General features: G+C 38.9%; 2 protein-coding genes across 2 annotated transcripts; both read right to left on the bottom strand.

Annotated features, from left to right (window-relative positions):
* Positions 1-468: 468 nt before the first annotated feature.
* On the bottom strand, positions 469-1,414 carry LOC308278401 (putative olfactory receptor 10D4; the record flags this gene model as incomplete). The annotated part of the gene is given in 2 exon segments (XM_080718152.1): positions 469-1,402; positions 1,404-1,414. Coding segments are annotated over 2 exon segments (945 nt in total).
* A 15,018-nt stretch (positions 1,415-16,432) lies between these two features.
* On the bottom strand, positions 16,433-17,365 carry LOC308271928 (olfactory receptor 10D1B-like; the record flags this gene model as incomplete). Its single annotated transcript, XM_080708603.1, has 1 exon — positions 16,433-17,365. One exon carries the CDS (start codon positions 17,363-17,365, stop codon positions 16,433-16,435), a length of 933 nt encoding a protein of 310 aa, XP_080564729.1.
* Between the last annotated feature and the right edge of the window lie 2,341 nt (positions 17,366-19,706).

The following is a 19,706-nucleotide window of genomic DNA, read 5'->3' as shown; positions in this document are numbered from 1 at the left end:
ATAGAAAAAGAGTATAAAATCATTTTGGCAACCTATTCAATCTTATTTTTACATTTCATTCTACATTTATCAAATGGCCAAAGTGATACAATAGTAGGTCAAATATATCCATAAATTTTGAAAAGAAGAAAAGGGAGAAGGAAGGGAGAAGACATTCCATGGCCTCTAGAAACATAAAATTTTAGGATAATCAATCACTACGGAATTCCATTAACTACAGACTGTGCAAAGCAGAAGAGACAGTTTGGGCAAATTACAAAAAAGAAAATGCTGGGTTAATAGGAAATAGCTTCTTTGAAGATGCCAATATGTGTCTCAATCCATCTGTTTTCTATAACATAATTATTACAACTTCCAGAAATGAGAGATAAAACATTTTCTCAGTTCTCTATTTGCCAACAATCTTACTTTGAGAAGAATGATTTGGCACAAATTTAAAAAAAAAAACGAGAGAATTCCTCCTATTACTTATACCCCAGGAGATTGGGCCACTTGAGTTAACATCTTCCTCAGGGCTAATTTCACATCTTTGTTTCTCAAGGAATAAATCAAAGGATTGAGAGAAGGAATGATGATATTGTTAAACACCTGAACAACAGAATCTAGCCAGGGGCTGGAAGTGGGTCTGAGATAGACGAGAATAATAGGTCCATAGAACAAGAGGATGGAAGTCAGGTGGGCACTGCAGGTGGAGAAGGCTCTGCGCCTACCTTCAGAGGAACGGATCTTCAATATGGAGAGAAAAATGCAGGTGTAGGAAGTGAGGATGAGCAGGAAGCACAGGAGTGCAACAACACCAATGTTGGTGAAAGTCACGATCTGGGCCAGAGAGGTGTCTGCACAGGCCAGGGACAGCACCACTGGGATATCGCAGAAAAAGCTCTCTACCTCATTGGGGCCACAGTAGGGCAGCTTAAAGATGAGAAAGGTGAGGATGCTGCTGTGCACACAGCCCACTAACCACGTGCACACTGTCAGGCAGGTGCACACCCTGGGGCTCATGATGACCGTGTAGCGCATAGGGTGACAAATGGCCACAAAACGGTCATAGGCCATCACCGTGTAGAGGAAACACTCGGTGCTGCCCAGGGTGTGGTAGAAGAAGACCTGGGAGGCACAGCCCTGGTAAGAGATGGTGTGGCTCTGACCCGCGAGGGCCACCATCATCTTCGGGGAATTCACAGAAGGGAAAAAGATGTCAAACACAGACAGGTTTCCCAGGAAGAAATACATGGGGGTGTGGAGGCTGGAGGAAGTCAGGATGGTGAGGAAGATGAGCAGGTTCCCCAGCAAGGCAAACAGGTAGAAGGCCAGGAACAAGGCAAAGATCATGGTCTCCAGCCCTTCAGTGTTAGGAAGTCCCAACAGGATGAACTCTGTCACAGAGGAGTAGTTCCTCATGCTCAGGCTGCATGTGGTTCTGAAAAAGCAAAGCCATCATTGTGACGTGAGACCATGAGGAACCGAGAATCCTTCCCACCAGAGCAGCCATCTCCTTAGGCTTATCTACAAGCCACAGATGATCAGTGTGGGAAAAGAGACAAGCCATGAGTCTCTCTACAGTTAAATCAAGTGTCACATTTTGCCTGTTTTTTCACAAATTAGATGAAGCTTCAGAATAATTTATCTGTATAGTCCTTAAATATTTATAGTAGCCAAGTCTTATCATCAGTTTAATGTAGTTTCTTCCAATCTTGTTCATTATCAAACTGGCGTATTTCAGAGCCATCTACCTTCCCCAGGAAAAGTTTGTAATCAGATGTAATATCATTCAACTTGAACTAGTTCATAATTTGTTTGTAAATGTGCCGACTACACAAGTATATGCACATAAAAATCTGCCTCTAAACAATTTTATACACCTACCTGTTTGGGTTTTTTTTTTTGTCTTTTTTGTTTTTGTTCTGGTGTTACTGGGGTTCCTGGAAGCCCTTCTACCTCTGGGCTATATTCCCAGACCTATTTTTATATTTTTATTTGGAAACAGGGTCTCTTAAGCCAGCGCGGCTGGCTTCAAACCAGCGCGATCCTCCTGTCTCCACCTCCCAAGCGCGGGGATTACAAGCATGCGCCACCATGCCTGGCGTACCTGTTTATTTTTTACTCTCATCAGTACTCATTATATTCTCCATCAATTATATTCAAGAGAAGAGCATATAATTTATACTTAAAACCTACTCAAATACATATAGACATTAGATTGAGTCTAGAATAAGGTATTGCATAGGCAATCAAAAATAATTATAGCATCCCACTAGAAATTCTCTGTCCTCAGGATTGATCTCTGTAATACAAGTCAAATGATTATAAATTTCATAAGCATACATACAATTTAGCATTAATAGCATCAGAGGCAGATAAACTTTAGAAACAACCTGCATTATATTTTCTAAAGGCCCAATTTTTCCTTCTGTTTACTTTCTTTTTTATCTCATTTTATCTAATCCTCCATACATTACCACAAGATATAAATAATTTTCATCTGCTCAGAGTAAGGCTCGTTCACAGAAAATTACCTGATAAATCTATTAACATTGATTGCTGCTCAGATACCCTTTACTGCATTATTTCAGTTTTGACAAAGATAAAAGTGTATTTCCTGAACAAACATCTCAGTAAGAACAATTACTTTAAAGAATGAAGAGGTGAAATGAGCTGGAGGTCTTCACAGCATTGCTGTCATTAATCTAACTGCCAGGGCCTGTGAAATGCTGGTCTTGTGAAGCTAGTAGAGGAGGGCATAGGCTCAACCCTCCAACGTACAGGCACAGGCAGTAACTTTCTCAACAAGACCTCCAAAGCACAGGAAATTAAAGCAAGAATTAACAAGTGGGATGGCATCAAACTGCAAGAACATTTCGTGGGCTAGAAATGCATAAGTCTTCCTTCAATCTGAACCTTTCTGTTTCTGGCTCAGTAACCAAATTTACACTGGTAAATGGCACAGGTTTCTGTTTCATATCACCTCAGGCAGAAAATACATATCAAACATTACATTAAATACACTTACAAAACTCACCTGTCCTCTGCAGTCAGTGTTCAACACCACATCTTCATGCACATGGATTTCAAGAAATGATTGACAACTGTTCAAGAAAAAATACCCACAAGTAGACTTTTTCTCATTGTGAAGAGAGTTTTCTGGGAACAGTGACTTCCTACCACAGCAGATATGACAGAGAACCTACAGAATCATCTCTCAGGGATATAGGAGAAAGTTTTCTCTAGCCAAGAGGGCATGTTCAAAGTGTTTTTCTAACCCTAGATTCTAAAAATGTTATCTTTTTTATAATTTTCTCAATGTTGCTATCACCACACTCACTGATATTTACATCATATCTCTTGGTTGTTAATGAGAGAATAAAATATATGTGTCTATTAATAGAAGTTTTCATTTTATAAATAACTAGATGTTAAGAATGGGAATATTTCTTAGTTTTATCAACTGCAAATAGGTTTCCTGAACAAAGAATCTATGTCACTTCATGACACCTAACTCCCCACTATAAGCCATTCTACTGGCAACACACACACACACACACACACACACACACAGAATTTAGAGATATCTACGAATTCTCTAAGCTCCATGATTGTCTTCATCTCCTTGGTTTGTTGAGCAGAAGAGATGACCAGGACCCAGAGAAGGTCTCATTATGGCCGAGGAGAGCAAGGAAAGAGAGCAGTGTAGGCAGCACTGGTGTTGATAGAAGCAGTTTCACCTTGGTAAAGAGGATGTGTTCCTAAAGCCAAAATTCTATTTGCATAAGATACCATGGCATAGAGCCAAGATTTTGCAGCTTTTCTTCTTGAATCCAAGGCAGTGCTCAGCCCTGGTTTAATCTATTCCCTGAGTTCAATATCTTCAAACTGGAAAGTAGTAATGAACCTGAATATTCTTGTGGGACAAAAATCCCTCTTGGCTCAATCCCCAGATCTAAGAAGCATGACAGAACAAAGGGAATAATTAGAGACTTTCATCTTTTTCATTAGACACTTTCCCACTTCACTCCTAATTATTTTATAATCTTTCTTAACCATTATGGAAGTAGTAAGAATATTTATAACTTATTTAATATATATTCAGAAAGCAAGAAATTTCACATTTTCTTACTTTATTTACCCCAGTTATCCTTCCTCCCAGTCATTCCACCCTGTGGTTTTTGGATATTTTGAACCTACTTACAATCATACTGCATGCATAGTCTTATATCTTTTTTTTTTGTTGTTGTGCAACTTAACTAAATAAAAATTTATCAAAATATATTCTATAACACATTCAATTTTTACACTGTTTGTGTGTGTGTGTGTGTGTTTTTGTGTGTGTGTTTGTGTGTGTGTGTGTGTGTGTGTGTGTGTGTGTGTGTGTTTTACTGGGAATTAAACTCAGAGGCATGCTACCTCTAAACTATGCCTCATAGATTTTTTTTTTCTTTTTTGAAACAGGTTCTTACTGGGTCATTAAGGCTGGCCTCAAAACTTTAAGCCTCCTTTTTCAACCTTGCAAATACTAGGATTACTGGCATTTGCCTCCATACTGGCTTACAGCTATCCTTTTTAATGACGGCCTTGTTCTACATACTATGTATGTCTATTTTACTTGACTATCTCATTTTTCTGGATGTTTATTTTTTCTGATGGAATATCTAAAAATGCTACAAAGTAATAAGTAATTTTATCTTAGTTGTAGGCTGTAAAGCTGATACATAAAAGTCAGTTGTATTTCTCTATGTTAGCAAAGAATAACTGGAAATTAAAATCTCAAAACTACTATTTAAAACAACATTAAAATAGGAAATAAATAATGAAAAATCTGGCAAAATGAAGTGGGCCTGAAGTCTGAAACTTAACATTGCTGAGAGAAGCAAGAGAAATATTCAGTATTCATGAATCAGATATAATATTGTTAAGATGTCAGTTCTTCCATATTCCATAGATTCAATAAAATCCTAATCAAAATACAAAAAATTATATTTATTTACTTTTAAAGAAATTAGAAAACTGATGCTAACATTCATATTGAATAGCAAAATTTATTATAAAAATATATATATTGGGCTAGGCATAGTGGTGCATGACTATAATCCCAGTACTTGGGAGATGAAGACAGGGTTCAAGACCAGCCTCTGAACTTAGTGAAACCATCAACAACTTAGCAAGAACCTCCTTCAAAATAAAAAGTAAAGCCTGGTGTGGTGGGACATATTTATAATCCCAGTACTTGGAAACCTTAGACAAGGGGATCACAAGTTCATGCCCAGCCTCAGATGAGGCCCTCCACAATTTAGCAAGACCATGTTTCAAAATAAAGAATAAAACCAGGCATGGTGGTGCACACTTGTATTCCTAGTACTTGGGAGGCTGAAACAGGAGGATCTCAGGTTGGAAGCCAGCCTCAGCATAGAAAGACTCTCATCAGCTTAGTGAGAACCTGATTCTAAATAAAAATAAAATAGGTCTGGGTGTGTGGCTTTGAGGTAAAATGCCTCAGGGTTCAAACTCCAGTGCCACAAAAAAATAAGTAAATAAAAAATAAAGAATAAAAAATAGGACTGGGGTGTAGCTCAGAGGTTGAATGCCCCTATGTTCAATTTCCAGTTCTGAAAAAATAACATAGGGCTGGCGGTAGGGGGTATAACTCATTGATAGACTAGTTTGAATGGAGACTTCATTTTCAAAGTTTAGAATGGATTGGGGGAGATACAAGGCAAAAAAAAATTATGTGGAGTGCATTAGACCAATAAGGGGACACTCTTTATGATTTTTGACATTAGAAAGACTGCATAAGAGTTGAAAAATAAGTTATTCATTAAAATGATTGGCTATTTTACTTTTTTATTATTTTTGTGTGTGTAGTGCTGGTAATGGAACCCAGAAGCTTTCTACCTTCAGGCTACACTCCAAGACCTATATTCTATTTTATTTGGAAACAGAGTGTCACTAAGTTGCTGAGAGCCTCACTAAGTAGCTGAGGCTGGCTTTGAACTTGTGCGATCCTCCGGTCTCAGCCTCCTAAATACTGGGATTACAAGCCTGCGCTACCACACCTGGCTGCTATTTTACTTTTTAAAAGAATATAGTGACACTATGACATCTCTGTAAGTAGAGGACTCGTCTTTCCTGGAAAATGAGAACATGCAGTGATTGGGGCCGAGATGCACAGAGCTTTTTAAAGTATTTTACAGCCACAACCATCAGTTGGTTGTTTTCCAGCAGTGCTGGGAATTGAACCCAGGGCTTCCTGCATGCTACCCAAGTGCTCTACCACTAAACTTCATCCCTAGCCCGAGTCCATTTCTGAAGGAAACATTTCAATTCATTGCCCACTGACAACTTGGAGGAGTCAGAGGGTTTCAAGTTAGCCAGGTCTGACATTACAGAAGCAAAAATGGAAGGATGTTTATGGTGTTTCTCATCTGTGGGCAAATGCTTCCAGTTCACTCTTTTGCCCAGTTTTTCCTTCTTGCTGTGTCCTCTGTCCTTATATCTAAACGTAAATTTTCAAGGCCCCTTCTGTTTTTGTTGAAATCCTTAATCCCAATCACCTGTTGACTATTTCTTCCACATCAGTCATCTGCTGTATGTTTTACACTCGTTTTTTTTTAAAAACAAATTTTTTTATTGAACATAAATGGTATACATTTAAACTATATTTGGTGCCCTCTCCCTCCCGTCCCCATTTTCCCTTCCCCCCTCCCACCAATGGTTGTCCAGGTTAACCATGTCCTATTCATAATTTTACACATATTCAGATGTAGACCCTCATTAATTAAGATCAGCCTTCCTCCTCTCCTATCTTTCGATTCAAACTTTGCTGATATTTCCACTCCATTATCTGGAGTCCCACTGGTATCCTCTGTGTTTCCTAGTATGGGCATATTAGAGGAAACATATGTACCTTCTCCTGTGCTTGGCTGATCTCACTTAACATAACGTTCTCCAGGGCTTTCCATCTTCTTGCAAATGATATAATTTTGTACTTCTTTATGGATGAATAGAATTCCATTGTGTGTATTTCCCAGAGTTTTGCTATCCATTCATCTGCTGATGGAGATCTGGGTTGGTTCCATATTTTGGCTATTACGAATTGTGCTGCTATGAACATAGGTATACTTATGTTGCTGTAGTTCTCTGAATTCAACCCCTTTGGAAAGATACCCAGGAGTGGTATAGCTGGATCATGTGGTGGATCTATTCCCACCATTCTTAGGAATCTCCACACAGATCTCCATAGTGGTTGAACTAGTTTGCATTCCCACAAACAGTGTAAAAAAAGTTCCTCTTTCCCCACATCATCACCAGCATTTGTTGTTATTTGATTTCTTTATGCTTGCCGCTCTGACTGGGGTTAGATGGAATCTCAGTGTAGGGGTTTTTTTACCATTTTATTTTTTAATTATTTTTTAATTTTTTATTGGTGCATCAAGTTCAAACATCTTATTGGGTAAAAAAACTTTTGTGTACAAACATGTACACATCGCTGATTTAACCCCTATACAGTTCCCACCCTATTCCCCCCCTGTCCCTCCTTCCCTGGCTTAGTGTTTTAGAGATTTTCCTCTTCCCCCCCTTCCTTTCTCCTCCTTTAGGTTGTCTTGTTTGCTCCTCTATAGGATTTACTTTTTCAAGAGTTCCTCCTATGACCCTTTTCTCCCTAGCTCTCACATATTAGGGAAAGCATCTGATTTCTTATTTTTTGTGTCTGACTAATCTCACTTAGCATAATGTCCTCCAGTTCCATCCATTTCCCTGAAAATGATGTAGTTGAGTTTTTTTTTTAATGGCTGAGTAAAATTCCATTGTGTACATATCCCACAGTTTTGTAATCCATTCATCTGTTGATGGACATCTTGGCTGGTTCCACAGTTTGGCTATGGTGAATTGTGCAGCTATGAACATAGATATACAAGCATTAGTTTGGTAGTTTGGCTTCCTATCTTTTGGGTAGATACCCAGAAGTGGTATTGCTGGATCAAATGGTAGATTTGTTCCCATTCTTCTGAGGATTCTCCATACTGTTTTCCAAAGTGGTTGCACTAATTTGCAATCCCACCAACAATGTCTTAGAGTTCCCACTTCTCCACATCCTCGCCAGCATCTGTTGTTGTTTGTGTTTTGAATGATTGCCATTCTAGTTGGAGTTAGGTGAAATCTCAGGGTAGTTTTGATTTGCATCTCTCTGATTGCCAGTGATGTTGAGCATTTTTTCATGCATTTATTGGCCATTTGAATTTCTTCTTTTGTGAAGTGTCTATTTAGTTCATTTGCCCATTTTGTTATTGGATGCTTTGTTTTCTTAGTGTTGAGTTTCTTGAGTTCTCTGTATATTCTAGATATTAGTCCTCTATCGGTGGTGTAGGTGGCAAAAATCTTCTCCCATTCTGTTGGCTCTCGATTGAGGTTCTTAACAGTTTCTTTTGCTGAACAGAAGCTCTTCAGTTTCATGCAATCCCACGTATTGATTTGCCTTTTAATTTGTTGTGCCTTTGGGGTCTTGTTGAGAAAGTGTTTATCTGTGCCTATGTGTTGCAGTGTTGGACCTACACCCTCTTCAAGGAGCTTCAAGGTCTCTGGTTTGATTTCCAAGTCTTTGATCCATCTTGAGTTGACTCTTGTGCAGGGTGAGAAAATGGGATTAATTTCCAATTTTCTGCATATGGTTAACCAGTTTTGCCGACACCATTTGTTGAAGAGGCAATCTTTTGCAGTGTATGTTTTTGGCCCCTTTGTCAAAAATCAGTTGGCTGAAAGTGTGTGAGCTTGTTTCTGGGTCTTCTATTCTGCTCCATTGTTCTATCATTCTGTTTTTTTGCCAGTACCATGCTGTTTTTATTCCAATGGTTTTATAGTATAGTTTAAAGTCAGGTATTGTGATTCCTCCTGCATGGTTTTTGTTGCTGAGAATGACCTTGGCTATTCTGGGCTTTTTGCTATTCGAGATAAATTTAAGGACTGATTTTTCTATGTCTGTGAGGAATGATCTTGGTAGTTTAATGGGCATTGCGTTAAATCTCTAGATCACTTTTGGAAGGATGGCCATTTTAATGATATTTATTCTGCCAATCCATGAACATGGGAGATCTTTCCATTGTCTAAGACCTTCTTTGATTTCTTTTTTCAGTGTTTTATAATTTTCTTTGTAGAGATCTTTTAACTCCTTGGTCAAGTTTATTCCTAAGTATTTTTTTTTGTGTGTGTGGGAGATCCTGAGTGGAAGTGTTTTCTGTATTTCTTTTTCAGTGGATTTATGTTTGGTGTACAGGAAAGCTTCTGATTATTTAAGATTGATTTTGTATCCAGATACTTTGCTGAATTTGTTGGTTGAGTTTGTTGGGTTTTCTAAATATAGTATCATGTCATCTGCAAATAGTGAAAGCTTAAGTTCTTCTTTTCCTATTTGTACTCCTTTGATTTCCTTTTCTTGCCTTATTGCTCTGGCTAGAGTCTCTAGTACTATATTGAAGAGAAGTGGTGATAGTGGACATCCTTGTCTCGTTCCAGTTTTTAGGGGGAATTCTTGAAGTTTTTCCCCATTTAATATGATGTTGGCAGTGGGCTTATTGTAGATTGCCTTAATAATGTTGAGATATGTTCCTTCTATTCCAATTCTCTGCAGTGTTTTTATCATAAATGGATGTTGAATTTTATCAACAGCTTTTTCAGCGTCTATTGAGATGATCATGTGGTTTTTGTCTTTGATTCTGTTTATATGATGAATTACATGGATTGATTTTTGTATATTGAACCAGCCTTGCATCCCTGGGATGAACCCTACCTGGTCATGGTGTATGATTTTCTTGATGTGGTTTTGAATGTGTGTTGCTAGTATTTTGTTTAATAGTTTTGCATCCAAGTTCATCAGAGATATAGGCCTGTAGTTTTCCTTCCTTGAACTGTCTTTTTTTGGTTTGGGTATTCGTGTGATGTTGGCTTCATAGAATGTATTTGGGAGAGTCCCGGTTTTTAATATTTCCCGAAATAGTTTGAGTAGTATTGGGGTTAGCTCTTCTATAAAGGTTTTATAGAATTCACTTGGGAAACCATCTGGTCCTGGGCTTTTCTTTGATGGTAAGCTCTTTATTGCTGTTTCAATGTCTTTGATTGTTATTGGTTGGTTTAAGTGCTCTGTATCTTCTTGACTAAGTTTAGGAAGGTTGTATTTAATTAGGAAGTTGTCGATTTCCTCCAGATTTTCCATTTTGTTGGAGTATAATTTTTCAAAGTAGTTTCTGATAATCCTCTGGATTTCTACACTGTCAGTAGTAATGTCTCCTTTTTCATATCTTTTCTTCATAATTTGGGTTGATTCTCTCTTTTTTTATAGTTAGGTTGGCTAGTGGTTTATCTATCTTGTTAATTTTTTCTAGAAACCAGCTTTTGGTTTTGTTGATTTTCTGCATTGTTTTTTTATTCTCTATTTTGTTAATTTCTGCACTATTTTTAATAATTTCCTGTCTTCTGCTGGCTTTCGGATTCAATTGTTCCTGCTTTTCAAGGGCTTTGAGGTGTGTCGTTAGGCTATTTATTTGAAGATTTTCTGTTTCTATTATGTGAGCACACAGTGCTATAAATTTTCCTCTTAATACTGCCTTCAAAGTGTCCCAGAGGTTTTGATATGTTGTATCTTTATTTTCATTTGTTTCTAGAAGTTTCTTGATTTCACCTCTTATATCTTCTATGACCCATTCTTCATTCAGAAGTGTGGTGTTCAGTCTCCACATGTTTATGTTGTTTCTCTGGGTCTTCTTAGAGTTGATTTCTAGTTTCATTCCATTATCATCTGAAATGACACAGGGTAGTATGTAGCATTTTTTAAATTTTCTAGTGCTCATTTTGTGTCCCAGGATGTGATATATTTTGGAGGTTTTGTGAACAGCTGACAAAAATGTAAACTTCGCTGTAGTTGGGTGAAATATTCTATATGTGTCCAACAGGTCCATTTGGTTAATGGTGTCCTTTAGTTCTGAGGCATCTTTACTGACCCTTTGTCTGGAAGATCAGTCTAGTGTTGGGAGAGGTGTGTTGAAGTCTCCCAGTATTATTGTGCTGAGATTTCTGTGTGACTAGAGTAATACTACAAAGAAGAAATAGTTAACACACACCAGAACCAGAGAAACAAGATTTTCCATCCAACCGACAACTAAGATTGGCTATCTTTGGAGATTCATTATTTATGTTAGTCTTTTACCTATTTCTAAATTGTATTGTTTGCTTTTGTTGTTGCTAATTTTTAGGATTTCTAGTTGGAATATTAATACACCTTCAGATATAGCATTTGGAAATATTTTATCCCATTCTATCAGTAACTTTTAATTCTGTCTACATTGTCTTTGGATATACAATATTTTTTTATTTTCTAGGGAGTTTGTTTACCCTTCTGTTGCCTGTGCCATTGAAATCATATCCAAGAAAACACTGCCAATTTCAATGTCATGAGGTTTTATGACCCAGATTTTCTTCTAACAGTTTATAGTCTTAAGATTTACATTTAGGTCTTTTTTTTCTATTTTGAATTAATATTTGTATATGGTGTTAGGTAAGGGTCCAATTTTATTCTTTTTAATGTAATTATTATTTTCAACAATATTTAGTGAAAAGATTATTATTTCCTCCACCAAATGCCTGTGGAAACCTTGTCAAAAATAACTTGACAATATGTGGAAGAATTTATCTCTAGGCTTTTATTTAACTCCAATGGTTTATATATCTGCCTTTAGAACAGTACTACACTGTTTCGATTATTGTAGCTTTATACGGTTTGAAATCAGAAAATATATATCTTCTAGCTTTGTTCTTTTTTGAGATCGTTTTGGGTATCTAGAGTCCATATTCCATGTTAGGATAGATTTTCTCTGAAAAATAAATAAATAAATGTGTGATAGTTTCACCTAAAAAAAAAAAGAAAAAAATATTCTCTGGTAAGAAAGAAAGCAAAAAGAAATATTGAAATGTTTTCTTTAAGTCATCAAAAGCTTGGTATCAGACAAATGAAACTGTTATGTGAGATTATCATTGTTAATTTTAGATAAATTGCTATAATACTAGATGTCAAACACAAAGCCAAGCATGGGAATGAGGGATGGGGAGGGAGGGGGTTGGGGAGCGGGTAGGGGCTAACTGGGCAATGTGTGCATTTATGTTCACAAAATTTTTTTTATACCATTATGATGTATGAATACAGTGCACCAATAAAAAAAACAAAAAAAAGAATATAATCCAATGTCTCTTAGTTTTCTTTGTACTCTATTTTTATCTTCTTAAGTCACTCTTGGTGTTTGGACACCTTTCGTTCCTTTAACTGCTTTGGGTTTATGTGTCAGGATGTCTGGTGTCACTGTTATTAGATTCTGTACAATTCCCAGGTTCTGCATAATTCCAACCTGTAGTCAGCACCTCTGCACTCACCACCCTAGACTCTGGCCTGTGCTTCCCTACAGCAGGAGTGGAGGATATCCAAAGTAGACTTGGAACCTCCCCCTGAGGTCCTGTGCAGATATTGTGTCTCGATGAATTTTCCTGTGTCTCTGGAAATTCTAACTGGGCTAGCTGGTGTGGTCCCAAGATGTACCCTGGGCAAAGGTTTGCTGGTTCCTGGACGCAAACACTTACTGCCAGAGCACTGCAAGTTCTGAGAGTGCAGGCTGGGTGCACTGCTATTACTGGACCCAGGTGTGAGTGGGTGCAGATGCCTAGTGCCTGCTGCTATACTTCTCCAAGGTGCACTGGGCTGTGCTCTAGACTAGAACTGAGTCTCAGGCTGCCGGGCGGGCGGGAACGCCCAGTGGTGGGCCAGGGGTGCAGATTGGTGCACACGGGTTCGGGGGCACAGGAGCTGCGTGGTGTCCAGCAATGATCTCTGCCTTCCACGGGGCGTAGAAGCTGGGAGCCCGAGGAGATCTCACGGGCCCACAGAGCTATTGCTGCCTGGAAAGCAGTCCGCCGGCAAGATAGGTGCCTGGGCTCCAGTGGGGAGGGGGGACTAGGTGCACAAGGTAAGCTCCGAGTTTAGGGGTGGGGGTGGTGCAGGCACTGGCTACTAGTGGGGGTCCGGGGCGCAGATAGGGTGCACGAGGACAGTGCTGGGTTCTGAGGCATGGGACAGATGCCCCGGGCCAGTGCTAGGCCTGCATGTTTTATACTCTTTAAGTGCAGAGATCATGGCCATCTTATTCATTCCTGTAACTATGTTGGCTAGTACTGGGTTTCATAAACAGAAAACTATTAAGACTTTTCATGTCCTACGGATACCCTTTTGACGTGTGTTCTAAGCTAATCACTGATTAAATGGTTGAATAATAGTTTATGAATCATGAAACAATCTAAAATGACAATAAGAAATGTCAAAATGTTTGTTGTCCTTAATGACAAAATGAATAAGTAACATACACAATCAGTGGATAGAAGAAAAAACTCATTGTGGAATGAGATGTTCAGAGGAGGCATTACTGAAGTGGTAAAAGAACCCAAATTGCTGGGTGTGGTGGCACACTCTTGTAATCCCCGCGATTGGGAGGCGGAGACTGGAGTATCGCGCAGGTTCGAAGCCAGACATGCAGGTTCAAAGCCAACCGCACTGGCTTAAGAGACCCTGTTTCCAAATAAAAGAGTGTAAAAATAGGTCTGGGAGTGTAGCCCAGAGGTAGAAGGGTTTCCAGGAATCCCAGTACCAGAAAAAAAAAAAAAAAAAAAAAAAAAACAAATATAAAGGATAAGTGATTTTTCACAATATCAAAGTAAATTTGTAAGCTCATCTTTTCAATTAAATAGTAAATTAACTGATTGATTTACTTATAATTTACTAGTGAATTTATTTTATTTTTAGCACATTCATCATGTGCCAGCTTTTCAAATAATCGTAAATATAAGGAAGAGTTCAAAAAAGAAAAAATGTTTAAATAAGGTGGAACTCTATCATTGATGGTTGAAAATCAGTCTACAGATTTTTGGCACTCCCTTCAAAAGACAGGGCCTAATCTCTCTGTCACTGGACATGGGCTGCCACAGCAACTTTCTTAAACAAAGAAAAAATAAAAGCAGGTGTGCTGGCATGTGACTGTGGAGGGCAGGTCACAAGAGCCTTCACATCTTCCTACTTAGACTGTTGGGTCACTTGTGTAGGGTGAGCAGCTGCCAGCATGGAGGGCATGGTGGTGCTCTACTGAGAGGCCCCACATCACCCCAGGATGGACCGACCCCTGTCTTGAACTTAGATCCCAAGTTAGAAAACTGCTTCCTGGCTGCCAGAGTGATGCAGCCCCAGGAAAATGCCGGAGGACAGACCCCCAACGAAGCTCCTCCAGTATTCTAGACCATCTGACATGGCCTAAGACAATTCTTTTTCTAAACTGCTAAGTTTGGGGGTAACCTGTTGCATTATCATACATATTTAATACAACATGTATGTATGTATATGCTGTATACATATATGTATGTATATGGTGTGGGGGAATCCAAGAACATGCAGACAAAGAACGAAGGTTGCCTGTGAAAGACCACATGGTGATACTGGCAACCATGGTGGTTCTAGGTACAGGTTTGATTTATACCATGAACAGCATGATGTTGTTCCCATTTTAGTGTTATATGGCTCATTTAAGGAAAAAAAATACCCAGGTTCTATCTGACACCTGTTAGAGTTTAAAGTTAATAGTGAATCGATGACAATTGAGTGAGTTGATATTACTACAGAGTGGAAACACTGAAAGCTCAGCTTCCAGTCACAGCCTGTTCTATGAACGTCACTCAGACTGCTCCCCTACTTACACCCAGTCTCATCGCTATGATGTGTATAGTTATATAACTGCCCTGCGCCTTAGTTCTTCTGTACATAACTGAAGACAGTAATCAACCTACTAACAGAAATTGCATTAGTTAATACTCATAAGGTAGTTATAACAGTAAATGATACAGAAAGAAGCTCTATGGACAGGAGTCACTCTCTATACCTCATAATTGTTTCATTCTTATAATGCAGCATGCCACAGAAAAGTTGAAGTGTTTGGATATTCCTCTATTCTTGGTTTCCTCATATATAAAGGGAATATGTCATAGCAAGTACATCTTAGGAATCTGTGAATTAACTTAGTCAATACACGGAAAGTGCTGTGAACACTATTATAAACATAATACATCTTAATATTAGTTTTTATTTCAAGTGTTTGAATAGATGTATCTAAATAAATGGATCTCTAGCCTGAAATAAATTTTATTAAATATAAATATATGTATTGTAAATACTCCAAAGATAAATATTACGTATTTTTAGTGTTTAATTTCACCTACTTACCGAATATCAGATTTTCAAGAAATGAAAAGTAACTACAATAGACAGAGATGTCTGACTCAAAAAGTTTTTACAAATGGAAAACAAAAAAAATTATTTTCTTAGACTGTGTCTAGAATACTGGAGTAGTTTTGCTGGGTGGTCTTACGATGATATCTCACATTCAAAATGCATTCACCCAATGTAAACCATACTTTGATGATAACTTACTTAATTGAATTTCATGACAGATTACTTACTTAAAGAATTTTGCCGGGCGTGGTGCGCACACTTGTAATCCCCGCACTTGGGAGGCTGAGACAGGAGGTTCACACTGGTTCAGAGCCAGCCTTGCTGGCTTAAGAGACCCTGTTTCCAAAAAAAAAAAAAAAAATAGGTCTGGGAGTGTAGCCTGGAGGCAGAAGGGCTTCCAAGAACACCAGTACCACCAAAAATAAAAATAAAAATAAAAGAATTTTTTTTGGTGGTACTGGGGTTCCTAGAAGCCCTTCTACCTCCGGGCCACACTCCCAGACCTATTTTATTTTTAGAAACAGGGTCTCTTAAGCCAGCTCGGCTGGCTTCAAACCTGTGCGATCGTCCTGTCCCTGCCTCCCAAGTGCGGGGATTACAAGCGTGCGCCACCACGCCCGGCCTTACTTACAGAATTGAATGCCAGATTACCCTGGAAGCAAAAAAAAAAAATCATAAATTGAATTATTTTTAAGACAAAGATAGAAAGCCCTTGAATAAGTTACAAACTGAATGTAAAATCATTTTTATCAAACTGTGATACTAAACTGAAATCATACTCCATGTAGACTCCAATTCCTATCTTTATTGAGTAGTGAGAAGCATACTGTGGTAAGAAAGAGAAAGGCAAAAAATGCCAAAAAAAGGTAGGAAGACAGGAAGGAAGACATTACAACAGATACTTAGCATGTGAAGCAAGAAAAGATACACTCTGTTGGTGAAATTTGAAAAGTAGAAAATGCTGTTTTAATCCAAAATGATGTATCCACCTCTTCATTCCCTATATCACTAATAGGAATCATTAGAAATGAGAAGTAGTAATTTTGTCCTGCTCTGTATTTGGCAATAATCCTGATGGAAGAGGAGGAACTCTGAATCAAATTCCCCAAGAACATCAGGGGAAAATTACTCTGGTACTTATACCCCAGGAGAGTGGGCCACTTGAGTTAACAATTTCCTCAGGGCTAATTTCACATCCTTGTTTCTCAAGGAATAAATCAAAGGATTGAGGGAAGGAGTGACGATATTGTTAAACACCTGAACAACAGAATCTAGCCAGGGGCTGGAAGTGGGTCTGAGATAGACAAGAATCACAGGTCCATAGAACAAGAGGATGGAAGTCAGGTGGGCACTGCAGGTGGAGAAGGCTCTGCGCCTGCCTTCAGAAGAACGGATCTTCAATATGGAGAGAACGATGCGGGTGTAGGAAGTGAGGATGAGTAAGAAACACAGGAGCGCCACGACACCGATGTTGGTGAAACTCACCATCTGGGCCAGAGAGGTGTCTGCACAGGCCAGGGACAGCACCACCGGGATATCGCAGAAAAAGCTGTCTACCTCATTGGGGCCACAGTAGGGCAGCTTAAAGATGAGAAAGGTGAGGATGCTGCCGTGCACACAGCCCCCCAGCCACGTGCACACTGTCAGGCAGGTGCACACCCTGGGGCTCATGATGACCGTGTAGCGCATAGGGTGGCAAATGGCCACAAAGCGGTCATAGGCCATCACCGTGTAGAGGAAACACTCGGTGCCGCCCAGGGTGTGGTAGAAGAAGACCTGGGAGGCACAGCCCTGGTAAGAGATGGTGTGGCTCTGACCCGCGAGGGCCACCATCATCTTCGGGGAATTCACAGAAGGGAAAAAGATGTCAAACACAGACAGGTTTCCCAGGAAGAAATACATGGGGGTGTGGAGGCTGGAGGAAGTCAGGATGGTGAGGAAGATGAGCAGGTTCCCCAGCAAGGCAAACAGGTAGAAGGCCAGGAACAAGGCAAAGATCATGGTCTCCAGCCCTTCAGTGTTAGGAAGTCCCAACAGGATGAACTCTGTCACAGAGGAGTAGTTCCTCATGCTCAGGCTGCATGTGGTTCTGAAAAAGCAAAGCCATCATTGTGACGTGAGACCATGAGGAACCGAGAATCCTTCCCACCAGAGCAGCCATCTCCTTAGGCTTATCTACAAGCCACAGATGATCAGTGTGGGAAAAGAGACAAGCCATGAGTCTCTCTACAGTTAAATCAAGTGTCACATTTTCCCTGTTCTTTCACAAATTAGATGAAGCTTCAGAATAATTTATCTGTATAGTCCTTAAATATTTATAGTAGCCAAGTCTTATCATCAGTTTAATGTAGTTTCTTCCAATCTTGTTCATTATCAAATTGGCATATTTCAGAGCCATCTACCTTCCCCAGGAAAAGTTTGTAATCAGATGCAATATCATTCAACTTGAACTAGTTCATAATTTGTTTGTAAATGTGCCGACTACACAAGTATATGCACATAAAAATCTGCCTCTAAACAATTTTATACACCTACCTGTTTGGGGTTATTTTTTGTCTTTTTTGTTTTTGTTCTGGTGTTACTGGGGTTCCTGGAAGCCCTTCTACCTCTGGGCTATATTCCCAGACCTATTTTTATATTTTTATTTGGAAACAGGGTCTCTTAAGCCAGCGCGGCTGGCTTCAAACCAGCGCGATCCTCCTGTCTCCACCTCCCAAGCGCGGGGATTACAAGCATGCGCCACCATGCCTGGCGTACCTGTTTATTTTTTACTCTCATCAGTACTCATTATATTCTCCATCAATTATATTCAAGAGAAGATCATATAATTTATACTTAAAACCTACTCAAATACATATAGACATTAGATTGAGTCTAGAATAAGGCATTGCATAGGCAATCAAAAATAATTATAGCATCCCACTAGAAATTCTCTGTCCTCAGGATTGATCTCTGTAATACAAGTCAAATGATTATAAATTTCATAAGCATACATACAATTTAGCATTAATAGCATCAGAGGCAGATAAACTTTAGAAACAACCTGCATTATATTTTCTAAAGGCCCAATTTTTCCTTCTGTTAACTTTCTTTTTTATTTCATTTTATCTAATCCTCCATACATTACCACAAGATATAAATAATTTTCATCTGCTCAGAGTAGGGCTCGTTCACAGAAAATTACCTGATAAATCTATTAACATTGATTGCTGCTCAGATACCCTTTACTGCATTATTTCAGTTTTGACAAAGATAAAAGTGTATTTCCTGAACAAACATCTCAGTAAGAACAATTACTTTAAAGAATGAAGAGGTGAAATGAGCTGGAGGTCTTCACAGCATTGCTGTCATTAATCTAACTGCCAGGGCCTGTGAAATGCTGGTCTTGTGAAGCTAGTAGAGGAGGGCATAGGCTCAACCCTCCAACGTACAGGCACAGGCAGTAACTTTCTCAACAAGACCTCCAAAGCACAGGAAATTAAAGCAAGAATTAACAAGTGGGATGGCATCAAACTGCAAGAACATTTCGTGGGCTAGAAATGCGTAAGTCTTCCTTCAATCTGAACCTTTCTGTTTCTGGCTCAGTAACCAAATTTACACTGGTAAATGGCACAGGTTTCTGTTTCATATCACCTCAGGCAGAAAATACATATCAAACATTACATTAAATACACTTACAAAACTCACCTGTCCTCTGCAGTCAGTGTTCAACACCACATCTTCATGCACATGGATTTCAAGAAATGATTGACAACTGTTCAAGAAAAAATACCCACAAGTAGACTTTTTCTCATTGTGAAGAGAGTTTTCTGGGAACAGTGACTTCCTACCACAGCAGATATGACAGAGAACCTACAGAATCATCTCTCAGGGATATAGGAGAAAGTTTTCTCTAGCCAAGAGGGCATGTTCAAAGTGTTTTTCTAACCCTAGATTCTAAAAATGTTATCTTTTTTATAATTTTCTCAATGTTGCTATCACCACACTCACTGATATTTACATCATATCTCTTGGTTGTTAATGAGAGAATAAAATATATGTGTCTATTAATAGAAGTTTTCATTTTATAAATAACTAGATGTTAAGAATGGGAATATTTCTTAGTTTTATCAACTGCAAATAGGTTTCCTGAACAAAGAATCTATGTCACTTCATGACACCTAACTCCCCACTATAAGCCATTCTACTGGCAACACACACACACACACACACACACACACACACACACACACAGAATTTAGAGATATCTACGAATTCTCTAAGCTCCATGATTGTCTTCATCTCCATGGTTTGTTGAGCAGAAGAGATGACCAGGACCCAGAGAAGGTCTCATTATGGCCGAGGAGAGCAAGGAAAGAGAGCAGTGTAGGCAGCACTGGTGTTGATAGAAGCAGTTTCACCTTGGTAAAGA

The sequence above is a fragment of the Muscardinus avellanarius genome (genome assembly GCF_963383645.1).
Source record: "Muscardinus avellanarius genome assembly, chromosome: 1".
Taxonomy (NCBI): Eukaryota; Metazoa; Chordata; class Mammalia; order Rodentia; family Gliridae; genus Muscardinus; species Muscardinus avellanarius.
This window is presented reverse-complemented; position numbering and strand designations above follow the sequence as displayed.